Source organism: Schistocerca gregaria, chromosome 7 (genome assembly GCF_023897955.1).
Source record: "Schistocerca gregaria isolate iqSchGreg1 chromosome 7, iqSchGreg1.2, whole genome shotgun sequence".
In the NCBI taxonomy this organism is placed as follows: Eukaryota; Metazoa; Arthropoda; class Insecta; order Orthoptera; family Acrididae; genus Schistocerca; species Schistocerca gregaria.
In genome coordinates, this window is record NC_064926.1 from 532260271 (window position 1) to 532274244 (window position 13974).

Sequence of the window (13974 nt, forward strand, 5' to 3'; positions counted from 1 at the left end):
CGTAGAGCCTGCTGAAGGAGTAGATCAGGGATTTTGATCTGATCTATCCACCTGCTCACTGTTCTTCCTCTTGTTCTTCCATTCCATAATTATCTTCCTAAATTTTCTCTGTCTCTTCTCACAATATGGCCAATGAACTGGAGAATTATCTGGCTGACATGAGAAGAAAGGTGCCTGGAAATACTGAGTTAATAATGGACACATCTTTTGGTCCATTTTAAGCACAGTATACTGGCCAGCACCAAAGCTCAATTTCATCAATACACTGCTTGCCTCTGATCTTAAGGGTTCATATTTCGTAACCATAAAAGATGGAAAACAAAAAAATGTTTCAACAACACCTTTGTGGTGTTTGTTATTGCTTTGTTCAGCCACATATTGCTAAGCTCCTTCTTAACCATTCACCTTAGCATGATCCATAGTCTTCTCATCTTCACAGCTTGCCATGTTGCTGATGGCTGACCCAGAGCAGGGACGTTTGCGTCTGACGCCACTAGGCCTGCACCAATTGCGTACATTTTGGTATGTGTGTGCTCGGCAGATCAGTCGGCATCCATCCATGACAGTGGGAACATCTCTGCGCGTTAGGTTTTTCCAATATTCATATTTGAAATGTGTACTGCATTCAAAAATCTCACCAGTTGTAAGGTGCGGTCTATGATACAGTTTTTGTGGCGGTCTGTGATACGGTTTTTGTGGCAAAAAAACCTAAGACCCATCGAAATTTATTGTGAACTGTGCGAAGTATATGGACACAACATAATGAGTGAATGTTCTGTCTGCAAATGGTGCATTCGGCTTAAAAATGATCGAAAAATGTTCACGATGAAAAGGAGAGTGGACACCCGAGCACTGTGAGTGACGATCTTGTCTCTAAAGTTGATGAAACTATTCGTGAAAACCGTTGCTTCACAATAACGGAGCTTTTGCTTCCTTTTCCACAAGTTTCACGGACTGTGTTGTTTGAAATTATCACTCAATAGCTAGGCTACCACAAATTGGGCGCCAAAAATGCTTACAGAACACCATAAAGAACAGCAAATTGGGGCAATGTTGACATTTCTGGAGGCCTACCACAAACATGATGATTCATTAGTGGATCGAATCATTACCAGTGACAAGACTTGGGTGAAACACGTCAATTGTGAGACAAAATTAAAGTCCATGGAGTGGGGGCACAGAAGATCCCCCCCAAAAAAGAAGAAAATGTTTGCAAACCTTGTCAGCAAAAAAGTTGATGGTGACAGTGTTTTGGGATAGACAAGGTGTGCTTCTTATTGATTTTCTTGAACGTGCAGCAACCATAAATTCTGCCCAGTACTGTCAAACTTTGCACAGCCTTAGAAGAGCAGTTCAAAACAAATGCCGAGGAAAGCTGATGTAGAAAATTTCGTTTTTGTGCAACAATGCCCGACCTTGGATGACAAACCGCACTAAAGAACTCCTCAATTCATTCAAATGGGAAATTTTCCTTCACCCGCCCTACAGCCCCGATCTTGCACCAAGCGACTTCCACTTGTTTCCCAAGATGAAGAACTGGCTTACAACGCAGTGCTTTGATGACAATGCCGAACTCCAGGTGGGTGTGACTCACTGGCTGAAGTCTCAGGCAGCAGAATTTTACGACAAAGGTATTTCAAATCTTGTCCACCGCTATGATAAGGGCCTCAATGTGTTTGGTGACTATGTAGAAAAGTAGTTTGTCAGTTGTTCTTTCAGAACTACATAATAAAATGTATTTCTTGTACTTATAATTTTTAAATGCCAAAACGTTCCCTACTTTCTGAATAGCTCTCATATATGAAAGAATGCTTGACTTCCAGTTCCCTTAACAGACCAGTGAGTTGAACATGTGCTCTTCTATCAACTATCGTGAGTTTGGACTTGTTGAGACTGATGTCTAATCCACATGATACACTTACATCCTATACTTTTGTTAATAGTTCAGTAAGTTTGTCTTCACGGCTAGCAACAAGCACAGTGCCATGAGCAATCTGCTAGGTCATTAATAGTTTATCACCTATTAGGTTGCCTTTAATCCAACCATCAAGAGCATTCCTAATGACATGTTCCGCATAGATTTTGTACAGTTGGGGGACAGAAGAACCCTGCCCGCCACCTTTTGATACACTGAAGCAATCAGACTTGCCAGCACTTCGTCTTCACAGCTGGAAGGCAATTATTGTACAGACTTCTGATCACAGCAGTCAGGTGTGGTGGGACACTGAACTCTGCCAGCCCTGCCACAACTTTTCCCAGACAAAATAGTCAAACACTTTCCTGTAGTCAACGAAGTAGATAAAACAGGAACTCTTGTGATTTCTCAGTTATTTGTTATGTTGGGAATCTGTTCACAAGTTCCTTTTCCTCAACAACACCTTCTTGTCCTGTTCTTATGTGAGACTGAAAATACAGTTTCAAACACTAGTTCAAAATTTTGCTTGCTTGGGATGTGAGGTAAACAGTTCAGTAGCTAAAGTGGTTCCTGATTGACAATTTCTCAATTAGGGGGTTGAAGATGGACTCCCACCCATCTTCTGGCCACTCCTCAGATTCCCTTATTCTTCTACACAACGAATGCAATACATCAACACATTCCTTACCCATTTCTTTGATCATCTCCCCAGATAAACTGTCTAAACAGGGGATTTATATTTCTTTAGATCTGAAACTGCACTTTCTCTTTCACTGCATGAGACTCTAGGTTACGATGCAGAGTGCTCAAAAGTGTGATTGCTTGTACTGGTGCTAGTTCCAGAATACAATGTTTCACAGGAATGTTTCCACCTCACAACGTACAACCAACAATAAATGAAAAGCACCAGTTTGCTTTTGTTCCACAGTGTTACTTTATTATGTTAACCGGTTTTTGGCTTGCAAGGCCATCTTCAGACATTTACTCAGTACTGTCAGCAAAGAAGTAACAATGTTACGAAGTAGAAAAACTACAACTAAAAACACAGTAATACCTGCTTGCTCACAACACCCCATAGCTCACAAACATACAGCTTTCCACTCAATGGTACACTTCTCATATCTATCCCCGTGTCCAGAGATGGTTTTGAAGCAGAGTAAGGTACAATAAAATGTATTGCCACAACCAATGGCTACAGTCCACAGTTATTACTGACCACATCTTGCACAAGAAACAAAAACAGAAAATTATACCCCTCCTCTATGCCCCAGTTGCTTCCCCATCCTGTGTCTGCAAGAAATGGTGTACACTACCATATCTAGGTGTGGTATCACAGATTGTAGCCAAAGCACTGAAAGCCTACAAGTATAGGCTTTCCTACTACGTTAAGAGCACGGCAGTCCAGTGTATTTTTAATAGCAAAGATAAGATCCAGTTATTAGCCAACAGTGGGGTACACAAATCCACCTGTCCTGATTGTGAAAAATTTTACATTGGTCAGTCAGGCAGAGGCATAGCAACTAGGCTGGCTGAGCATGAACGCAGCTGAAGGTGTCGCAGAGTTCTGACTCCGCATTTGCCGAGCACGTACTGAGTGAGGGTCGCAACTACCACCCAGTGTCCCAAGTACTTCACTTAGCAAGCCAAGGCAATAAACTCAACTTGCTGGAAGCCCTGGAAATTAACAAATGTCTAGCCCACAGTCCAGATCTAATCCTAAATGACCAGACACAGCTCATCACTTCCCTCTCCTAAACTTCAGATAATCATCTCTGGTGTTCTTTACTTCCCACGCTGTCTGTTCCTACATATTCCCATTTTCCTGTATTCATTAAGTTCTTTTGTTTTATTGAAGTTGTCTATGTATTCCATACGTACTGTAGTTTTAATAGTTAGGGCTTTCTTTTAACTGGTACTTGTATTACTGTCCATGTCTAACACCTCTTGTAGTCGTCTCATCAGATATTGTTTACATTTTACTTGGTTCATTTATTTAATGCAAATTGTTACATAGCCACAGTTTTGAATATAATGTTAATGTTGAAATGCAGTACCACCACACTCTCAAAGATTGCATTTACTGTATGTTCCCTCAGACTACTCCACTTCCCAGCATTCATTTATTTCTGTTTACCTTATTGATATGGCTTAAGTTCCTTATGTATTCTGTAGCTATATTGATTATTGTTTCTTCTTTTAATTGGTTTATGTATCACTCTCCGTGCTTTATATCTCCTGATGTAGCCTTGTCAAGTACTAATTTTATTTTATTGGTTTTGTTTATTAATATAAACTGTTATGTAGGCATGCTGTTCCTATTTTGTGTTAAAGTTTTTTTCCCGTTACTCCATTTTTATTTATTTATTGTTCAATTTTCTACTTTTTCGTTGCACTACCACCACACTGTCAAAGATGTTACTTACTTTATGTTTCTGCTTCAATCTAGACATGTTACTTTTCTTCCAATGTTGTTTGCAAACATTGTAACTTCTATGGTGACAATACTCAATAAATGTCTGAAAATGGCCTTGTAAGGCAAAAACCGGTTAACACAATAAAAGTAATACTGTGGAACAAAAGCAAACTGGTGCTTTTAATTTATTATAAGGAACAAAAGCAAACTGGTGCTTTTAATTTATTATAATGTTGTTCCACCAAGAACCGATGCAAGATTCTGTTAACATAATACAACCAACAATGTTTTCACTTGCATTTTTCTCCCAAGAACTTTGGTTCTTGAATATCCTGGTGACATATGACTGACCTCTGTTCAAAAATTAGTGAAGTATTCCAACAGCATATTAGTGGTCTTAACTGGTCCTCTGGCACATTGTCTTTATATGAATCAATGTAGTTCTTGAATATAAAGGAAAATTCACTTGAGAAAACTATTACAAGACAATTGCTGGGCCAGAAGTTACATTCGAGAAGTGAAATTGCAGCACTGCCAATAGATACATTAAAATACATGTCACAGCTTTCGGAGCTAGTATTTCCTTCTGTAGGGAAGAAATAGTGGGGCATCTTTCTAAGGTCTGTGAGGAACCGCATCAGGAACGGATCTTGAGCCTGAAACCTTTGCCATTCACGAGCAAATTCTCTACCAACTGAGCTATACAACACGACTCATTCCCCTCATAGTTCTACTTCCACCATCACCACTCTCTTGCCTTCCCAAATTCATTTAAGTTCCGCATATGTTTGCAGGACTAGCACTCTTTGAAGGAAGGATACTGCAGAGAAATGGCTTGGCCACAACCTCGGGAACTGTTTCCAGAGTGAAAAGTTATGGGTTCGAGTCAGTGTCTGGGAAACAGTTTTAATCTATCATTTTGGTAGTTTGGAACCACAACACCCCAATTCAGTAGTTAACCTTTCCTCCAAACCCCTCTCCCAATCCGAAACCTCTGTCCTATCCAAAGGCCTCACCTTCAGCCCCACTCCCAGGTTCAACCAAACTGCCCTTGTCAAAGATTTACTGTCCTACACTCGTAGTCTCTGCTGGAAATATCACTTTGCCACGAAGAAAAATAATCCTGATCCCACTCCTAATGATCCAACTCCCCAAGACACTATCCAAATTGAACCCTGCCTGGAACAGTTCCGTCCTCCATCACAGCGGGACCCACCTCCTCTTCCTCAAAATCACCCTCTCCAAACCTTCCAGGAATTTCTCACTTCCAGCCTTGCCTCTCTATCTTTCTTGAAAAACCTTAATCCTACTCCCAACATCACCACAGCCAAAGCCCAGGCTATCCGTGATCTGAAAGCTGACAGATCCATCATCATTCTTCCGGCTGACAATGGTTCCATGACTGTGGTACTTGATTGTCGGGAGTATGTGGCTGAGGGACTGCGTCAGCTTTCAGACAACTCTACATACAAAGTTTGCCAAGGTAATCCCATTCCTGAGGTCCAGGCGGAGCTTCAAGGAATCCTCAGAACATTAGGCCCCCTACAAAACCTTTCACCTGACTCCATCAAACTCCTCACCCCACCGACACCTCGCACTCCTACCTTCTACCTACTTCCTAAAATTCACAAACCCAAACATCCTGGCCGCCCCATTGTAGCTGGTTACCAAGCCCCCACAGAACGTATCTCTGCCTATGTAGATCAACACCTTCAACCCATTACATGCAGTCTCCCATCCTTCATCAAAGACACCAACCACTTTCTCGAACGCCTGGAATCCGTACCCAGTCTGTTACCCCCGGAAACCATCCTTGTAACCATTGATGCCACTTCCCTATACACGAATATCCCGCACGTCCAGGGCCTCGCTGCAATGGAGCACTTCCTTTCACGACGATCACCTGCCACCCTACCAAAAACCTCTTTCCTCGTCACCTTAGCCAGCTTCATCCTGACCCATAACTTCTTCACTTTTGAAGGCCACACATACCAACAATTAAAGGGAACAGCCATGGGTACCAGGATGGCCCCCTGTATGCCAACCTATTTATGGGTCACTTAGAGGAAGCCTTCTTGGTTACCCAAGCCTGCCAACCCAAAGTTTGGTACAGATTTATTGATGACATCTTCATGATCTGGACTCACAGTGAAGAACAACTCCAGAATTTCCTCTCCAACCTCAACTCCTTTGGTTCCATCAGATTCACCTGGTCCTTCTCCAAATCCCATGCCACTTTCCTAGACGTTGACCTCCATCTGTCCAATGGCCAGCTGCACACATCTGTCCACATCAAACCCACCAACAAGCAACAGTACCTCCATTATGACAGCTGCCACCCATTCCATATCAAACGGTCCCTTCCCTACAGCCTAGGCCTTAGTGGCAAACGAATCTGCTCCAGACCTGAATCCCTCGACCATTACACCAACAACCTGAAAACAGCTTTCGCATCCCGCAACTACCTTCCCAACCTGGTACAGAAGCAGATAACCAGAGCCACTTCCTCATCCCCTCAAACCCAGAACCTCTCACAGAAGAACCCCAAAAGTGCCCCACTTGTGACAGAATACTTCCCGGGACTGGATCAGACCTTGAATGTGGCTCTCCAGCAGGGATAGGACTTCCTAAAATCTTGCCCCGAAATGAGATCAATCCTTCATGAAATCCTCCCCACTCCACCAAGAGTGTCTTTCCGCCGTCCACCTAACCTTCGTAACCTCTTGGTTCATCCCTATGAAATCCCCAAACCACCTTCCCTACCCTCTGGCTCCTACCCTTGTAACCGCCCCCAGTGTAAAACCTGTCCTATGCACCCTCCCACCACCACCTACTCCAGTCCTGTAACCCGGAAGGTGTACATGATCAAAGGGAGAGCCACGTGTGAAAGCACCCACGTGATTTACCAACTGACCTGCCTGCACTGTGACGCTTTCTATGTGGGAATGACCAGCAACAAACTGTCCATTCGCATGAATGGACACAGGCAGACAGTGTTTGTTGGTAATGAGGATCACCCTGTGGCTAAACATGCCTTGATGCACGGCCAGCACATCTTGGCACAGTGTTACACCGTCCGAGTTATCTGGATACTTCCCACCAACACCAACCTATCTGAACTCCGGAGATGGGAACTCGCCCTTCAGTATATCCTCTCTTCTCGATATCCGCCAGGCCTCAACGTCCGCTAATTTCAAGTTGCCGCCGCTCATACCTCACCTGTCTTTCAACAAATTCTTTGCCTCTGTACTTCTGCCTTGACTGACATCTCTGCCCTTACTCTTTGCCTTTAAATATGTCTGCTTGTGTCTGTGTATGTGCGGATGGATATGTGTGTGTATGTGCGAGTGTACATCTGTCCTTTTTTCCCCCAAGGGAAGTCTTTCCGCTACCGGGATTGGAATGACTCCTTACCCTCTCCCTTAAAACCCACATCCTTTCGTCTTTCCCTCTCCTTCCTGAAGAAGCAACCATCGGTTGCGAAAGCTAGCAATTCTGGGTGTGTGTTTGTGTGTTTTGTTCATATATATATATATATATATTAAAAACAAAGATTCCAAGACTTACCAAGCGGGAAAGCGCCGGCAGACAGGCACATGAACTAAACACACAAACACACACACAGAATTACTAGCTTTCGCAAGCGATGGTTGCTTCTTCAGGAAGGAGAGGGAAAGACGAAAGGATGTGGGTTTTAAGGGAGAGGGTGAGGAGTCATTCCAATCCTGGGAGCGGAAAGACTTCCCGCTTGGTAAGTCTTGGAATCTTTGTTTTTAATATATTTTTCCCATGTGGAAGTTTCTTTCTATTATATATATATATATATATATATATATATATATATATATATATATATATATATACGACCTTAAAAGTCTCAATATCTCTAAAAGGTGCACTGAGATTTTGGTCACTACCTAGACTGGGTAAAGTGGAACTTACATCAATACAAAACATAGTGAAAGACATGAAATAATTATAAATAATATTGCTGTGGATTAAAGAAGTGTTACTCATGAGCTCATTTCTTGAGGATGAACTTTCACATCAGATCACTGAGCACAAGCTTGCCAAGATCAGAATTAATATTTCTGAAATCCACTAGAGAACTTCTCTAATTTAGGAATTATCAGTATAATGAAACATTGTCTCTAAAAATGAAAGCAATGCAAATGTTACCTGTTGATGAACACATTGCAATTGTGTTTCAAGATCTTGGCTACTTTGTCCTTCATTTTTTCTTTCTCAGCAAGTTCCATCTCTGCAACTTTGGCCATAGAATCTACTCGTACCCGTGATCCAAAGACCTTGATTTTGTCTGTGTCCATTGGCGTATTTGCAATAAGTATTCGAGCATTTTCAACACGTTTTGGTTGGTGAAGACCCACTTTCTTGTCCAGTAGAAAACCTGTAACATGTATATTGTTATAGGCTTTGCCGGCATATGATTATTTGAACAATGGAAACTCCACAGTGGAATATTAACAATAAAAAGAAGCTTCGATGGTCTGAGCTACTGGAGATGGCAATTGTGTGTGCGTGTCTCTCTTTATAACAAAATCGTTAGCCAAAAGCGAAACGTGTAACAGTCTTTTCATTGTGCCTGTGCAACTCAGTATGTCATCTTTATGGTGAGTAGCAATCTATCCTTTTCTGTATGATTATTTCAAAATGTTCTTAGATATTTAGCCAGATTACTAATGACTAGGGACAGGAAGCTTTCACATTAACTACAACATGAGGGCAAAAAAACATTTTTAGCAACTTATCACAAAATTAGCTCTTTTTAACAAGCTATTGTGAAATTTGGCATTTTTCCAGTTTCTGTATAAAAATTTCAAAAATATTGGTGCAGCAGTATATTGCTAATGGTAACTGATAAGTTATTTAACACTAAAACTGGATCTTAAGCCTGAAATTCACATAAACTTGAAAAATGACCATTTCTCACAAAAACATCTGATGTCTTACAATTCATTTAAAGTGTCTGATGGAAGACCAAAGAAATCAAGTATACATCTTTGACATTACTTGGAGGACAAAAAACTCCGTTCCTATCACAGTGTAAACTCAATTTAAAACATATATAGTAACCATCGAAAATGATGTTTAATAGGAACTGGTTTGTGTGGACATCACCACGGAAAGTAGTTTGATGACTTTCTGTGCCAAAAATGAATTATTTACAACTATATTTACCAACTGAAAATTCATCTCACTCCAAGATCTCTGGCCATGCAGAACAGTTGCTTTGTCTCACATTTTTGGCCAAATAGTGCACAGTAGTGTCTATTATTTCTTTCTGCTTACTTTGATCTCGTTCACAGAAATAGTTTTCATAATTGTAAAAAAAAGCCAAAGCATGTAGTTACTACCAATGAAAGAACACAGAAGTTTGAAGCTGATGTTCTGTATGCTCCCAATAAATATACAGTATTCTGTAAATACTGCAACAGCAAGATATTTTGGGACAGAAAAGATAATGTACTGAAACATGTGCATAATGAGAAGTACAAATGAAATAGATCCAGGATTTCCAATGTGAAAACAAAGTGCAAGCTTCAATCAGGGGCAGCTTTCAAGTCCCAAGAAAAAGAAAACCTACTGCAAACATCTGGCTTGAAGGACTGTGCAAACATTTTCGAAACTGAACATTGTGCTTCACAAACTGGAAAAATAAAGATTTTCGCCAGTGGATGAATGAATTCATCCAAGGTAATCTGTGTTTACTGATAGAACAGAGCATGATAAACTAGTTTCCAGCTTCATCAGATTACCTTCCATTAGGAATGTGGGTGCACTCAGCGACTCTGATATGATTTATAAATTATAGAGCGCAGCAATCAGTTGTCCTTTATTTGCAGGTTTTATTTGGCAAATCCAGATTTCAGCTAGTGCCTAGTCATTATCAATACACTATTTTCTAGTCTCAAAGCATGTCAGTTCCCTGTTGTTCGGGCACCAGTCAGTATTCAAAGAACTGTGACTGACACTCTAACAAGGAAATCTATTCATCTACATCTACATCTACATGACTACTCTGCAATTCACATTTAAGTGCTTGGCAGAGGGTTCATCAAACCACAATCATACTATCTCTCTACTATTCCACTCCCGAACAGTGAGCGGGAAAAACGAACACCTAAACCTTTCTGTTCGAGCTCTGATTTCTCTTGTTTTATTTTGATGATCATTCCTACCTATGTAGGTTGGGCTCAACAAAATATTTTCGCATTCGGAAGAGAAAGTTGGTGACTGAAATTTCGTAAAAAGGTCTCGCCCCGACGAAAAACGTCTATGCTGTAATGACTTCCATCCCAACTCGTGTATCATATCTGCCACACTCTCTCCCCTATAACGTGATAATACAAAACGAGCTGCCCTTTTTTGCACCCTTTCGATGTCCTCCGTCAATCCCACCTGGTAAGGATCCCACACCGCGCAGCAATATTCTAACAGAGGACGAACGAGTGTAGTGTAAGCTGTCTCTTTAGTGGACTTGTTGCATCTTCTAAGTGTCCTGCCAATGAAACGCAACCTTTGGCTCGCCTTCCCGACAATATTATCTATGTGGTCCTTCCAACTGAAGTTGTTCGTAATTTTAACACCCAGGTACTTAGTTGAATTGACAGCCTTGAGAATTGTACTATTTATCGAGTAATCGAATTCCAACGGATTTCTTTTGGAACTCATGTGGACCATCTCACACTTTTCGTTATTTAGCGTCAACTGCCACCTGACACACCATACAGAAATCTTTTCTAAATCGCTTTGCAACTGATACTGGTCTTCGGATGACCTTACTAGATGGTAAATTACAGCATCATCTGCGAACAGTCTAAGAGAACTGCTCAGATTGTCACCCAGGTCATTTATATAGATCAGGAACAGTAGAGGTCCCAGGACGCTTCCCTGGGGAACACCTGATATCACTTCAGTTTTACTCGATTTGCCGTCTATTACTACGAACTGCGACCTTCCTGACAGGAAATCACGAATCCAGTCGCACAACTGAGACGATACCCCATAGCTCCGCAGCTTGATTAGAAGTCGCTTATGAGGAACGGTGTCAAAAGCTTTCCGGAAATCTAGAAATACGGAATCAACTTGAGATCCCCTGTCTATTGGTTTAATACAGGGTACGGCAGTCAAACCTGCATTTTTAATTAATGTAAAATATGCACGGATGCAGATATCAAAATTTTATTCATACACTCTTATTCTATGTTGAAAAGCATTTAAGAAACATCAAAACATTTTTCTTTGTTTGGAAATAACATCAGCAGGATGACATCCTTCTCGATCACGGCATACTCTCAGGCAATTTACGAAGCAATCCATCACATTACAGAGCATACCCTGAGGAATTCTCTAGATTTCAGGCCCAATTCTTGCTTTGAGATTGCCAACATTATGAGGTCTACCTATGTACACTTTACTCTTAAGGTAACCCCATAAGGGGGGGGGGGGGGGGGGTAGGGGGAAACAAAACGCTGTAAGGTCGGGGGAGAGGGGGGGAGGGGAGGAGGAGGCAAGCAATCACTCCATTCTTGGAAATCACCCAGTTAGGAAAAACTTCATTGAAAACATTGATACTCACATGGGTTGTGTGACATGTTGCTCCATGTGGTTGAAATAATATTTCATTATTCACTGCATATTGACTGACGAAGCTGAGGTATGAAGAATGTTCTCAACATTGTTAAATAGTGCTCAGCATTCATGGTAACAGACTGCCCTCTTTCGTTCTCAAAAAAATAAGGGCCTATTATTCCCAATAAGGACATTGCACACAAAACTGTTACCTTGACTGAGTGGAGGAGTTTTTCATAGAGCTTGAGAGAGTTCTGATCACTCCAATATCTCAAGTTCTGTTTGTTTGCATATCCATTGAGGTGAAACTGTGCCTCGTCACTCATCTAAAGGTTGTGAACAAGCTCCTCGATTTCTTAAATCATTTGCAAAAGACTTTTACAGAAATGCTGTCGGACCACGAAGTCATTATTATTCGAAGTGTTAACCACTTGGATTTAGTATGGGTGGTGATGTAAGTCTAACCTCAAAATCCTTCGGACAGTCCTGTCAGAAATTCCAAGCGCAAAACACTGTCTATGCGCTGATCTCCAGGGCCTTCTTCCCACAGCAGTTCTTACATGTTCCACATTCTCAGGAGTATGCACTGTCTTCGCTCTACCACCTCTTTTCCTTGGCGTTTCACCAACATTTTCAGACTTTTTGACCCAAGTTTTTATAGAGTTAACCAAAGGCACTGGCCTATTACGATTAATCTGAAAATGCACCAGGAAACAACGCTGAGTGGCTACATAGCTACCGCTTTGGTAGAACGCTTTCACTGCAAACGACCATTGCTGCTTAATCCACTACTCCAGGGCTACTGAAATGCTTTGTATTGGGGAACGCAGTGGTCACCTTGGTTACTCGCCCCCCACTACTTCCAATACTTCCGCGCACTAATAATAAATGCAGGTGTAACTGTCATACCCTGTATAAATGTTTTACCTTTTTGTATAATAATATAAATAAATTTGATGTTTAATCTAATATATACAACTGAGAGGTATATTTTCATTCTCAACAAAGTACTGGATTACAATTAAATGAGAAACAACAACAGTTATAAATATTTGTTGGGAAGATTTCTTTTTTGTCCAAAAATTGAAATAAAATTTATTTTTAATGTCTATCAAATTTGATTTAATTGAGAGGTATGTTATCATTTACAATGTAGCGCTGAAATAAGACAAAAATAAAGAAGAAATTTGAAAAATATGCTTTCAGAAAATATTACCGAATGGCAAAAAATAACACTGAAATTGGCTACAAAATCAAACAATTTTTTCCTGAGCCTGCTAATGACTAACAAATCAGGACTGCCTGAAGATGACAGGAAGTCATTCTGTCGAAATATCAGCCAGTCTGGCTGACGTCACTTGCTTGGCCGAATACCTGAACATTTCTGTAAGATATATTAACACCAATACAAGACAAATAGCACAAAAAAGAATTTTAACATACCTTCATCGAGGAATGAGTCTTCAAGGCAACCACCAGTCTTCTTTATAATCTGAATGGCTGAAAGATTTCCTGATCCTTTCAGCCTCAACACAGCAGTAACTGCAAGCTTTGCAAAATGATCCTTATGTTGCGACAGAATTTTAGAACTAAGGGTAGTTGATGCAATATTGTAGAGATCTTGATGAAATTTTGCCTCATCACCACTACAATATAAGAAAAGAAAATCATATTAATGGTTTCCTGGAAAGATGAAACTAATAGCACAATGTGTTAGCTTATGTTCTTAGAACAGTTGCATATTTCAATGGAATGAAATTTGCTCCATACTAACAATGACGCACAGATCATATAGATACAGTTGGTGGAATTTGTTATCTGAATAAAGCCCAAGTTTATGGCTCAGTAAGGTGTGATGGGGGTGCTATCACAGTTTGTTCATGACTTAGAGAATTTTAAAAATATATTTTACTAACTGCATCTATCTAGTGGGAAGAGGATGAATGATGTATACTTGTTATGTCATTCAATACATAAGCTACTTTTCTAATGTCCTCAGTTCAGTTACTGCCTCAATGCCATGAAAAAAATGGGGAATGTAAAACTGTAACTA

At 40.7% G+C, this 13974-nt stretch overlaps 1 protein-coding gene across 1 annotated transcript in view; it reads right to left on the minus strand.

Moving 5' to 3' along the window:
- Positions 1-13974, minus strand: part of LOC126281229 (T-complex protein 1 subunit beta) — a 48925-nt gene that overhangs the window by 15664 nt on the left and 19287 nt on the right. Inside the window, exons 4-5 of the mRNA XM_049979996.1 lie at positions 13365-13567; positions 8508-8736 (exon numbers count right to left, since the gene is read on the minus strand). Coding sequence (XP_049835953.1) covers positions 8508-8736; positions 13365-13567 — 432 coding nt within the window. The remainder of the gene's footprint in view (positions 1-8507; positions 8737-13364; positions 13568-13974) is intronic.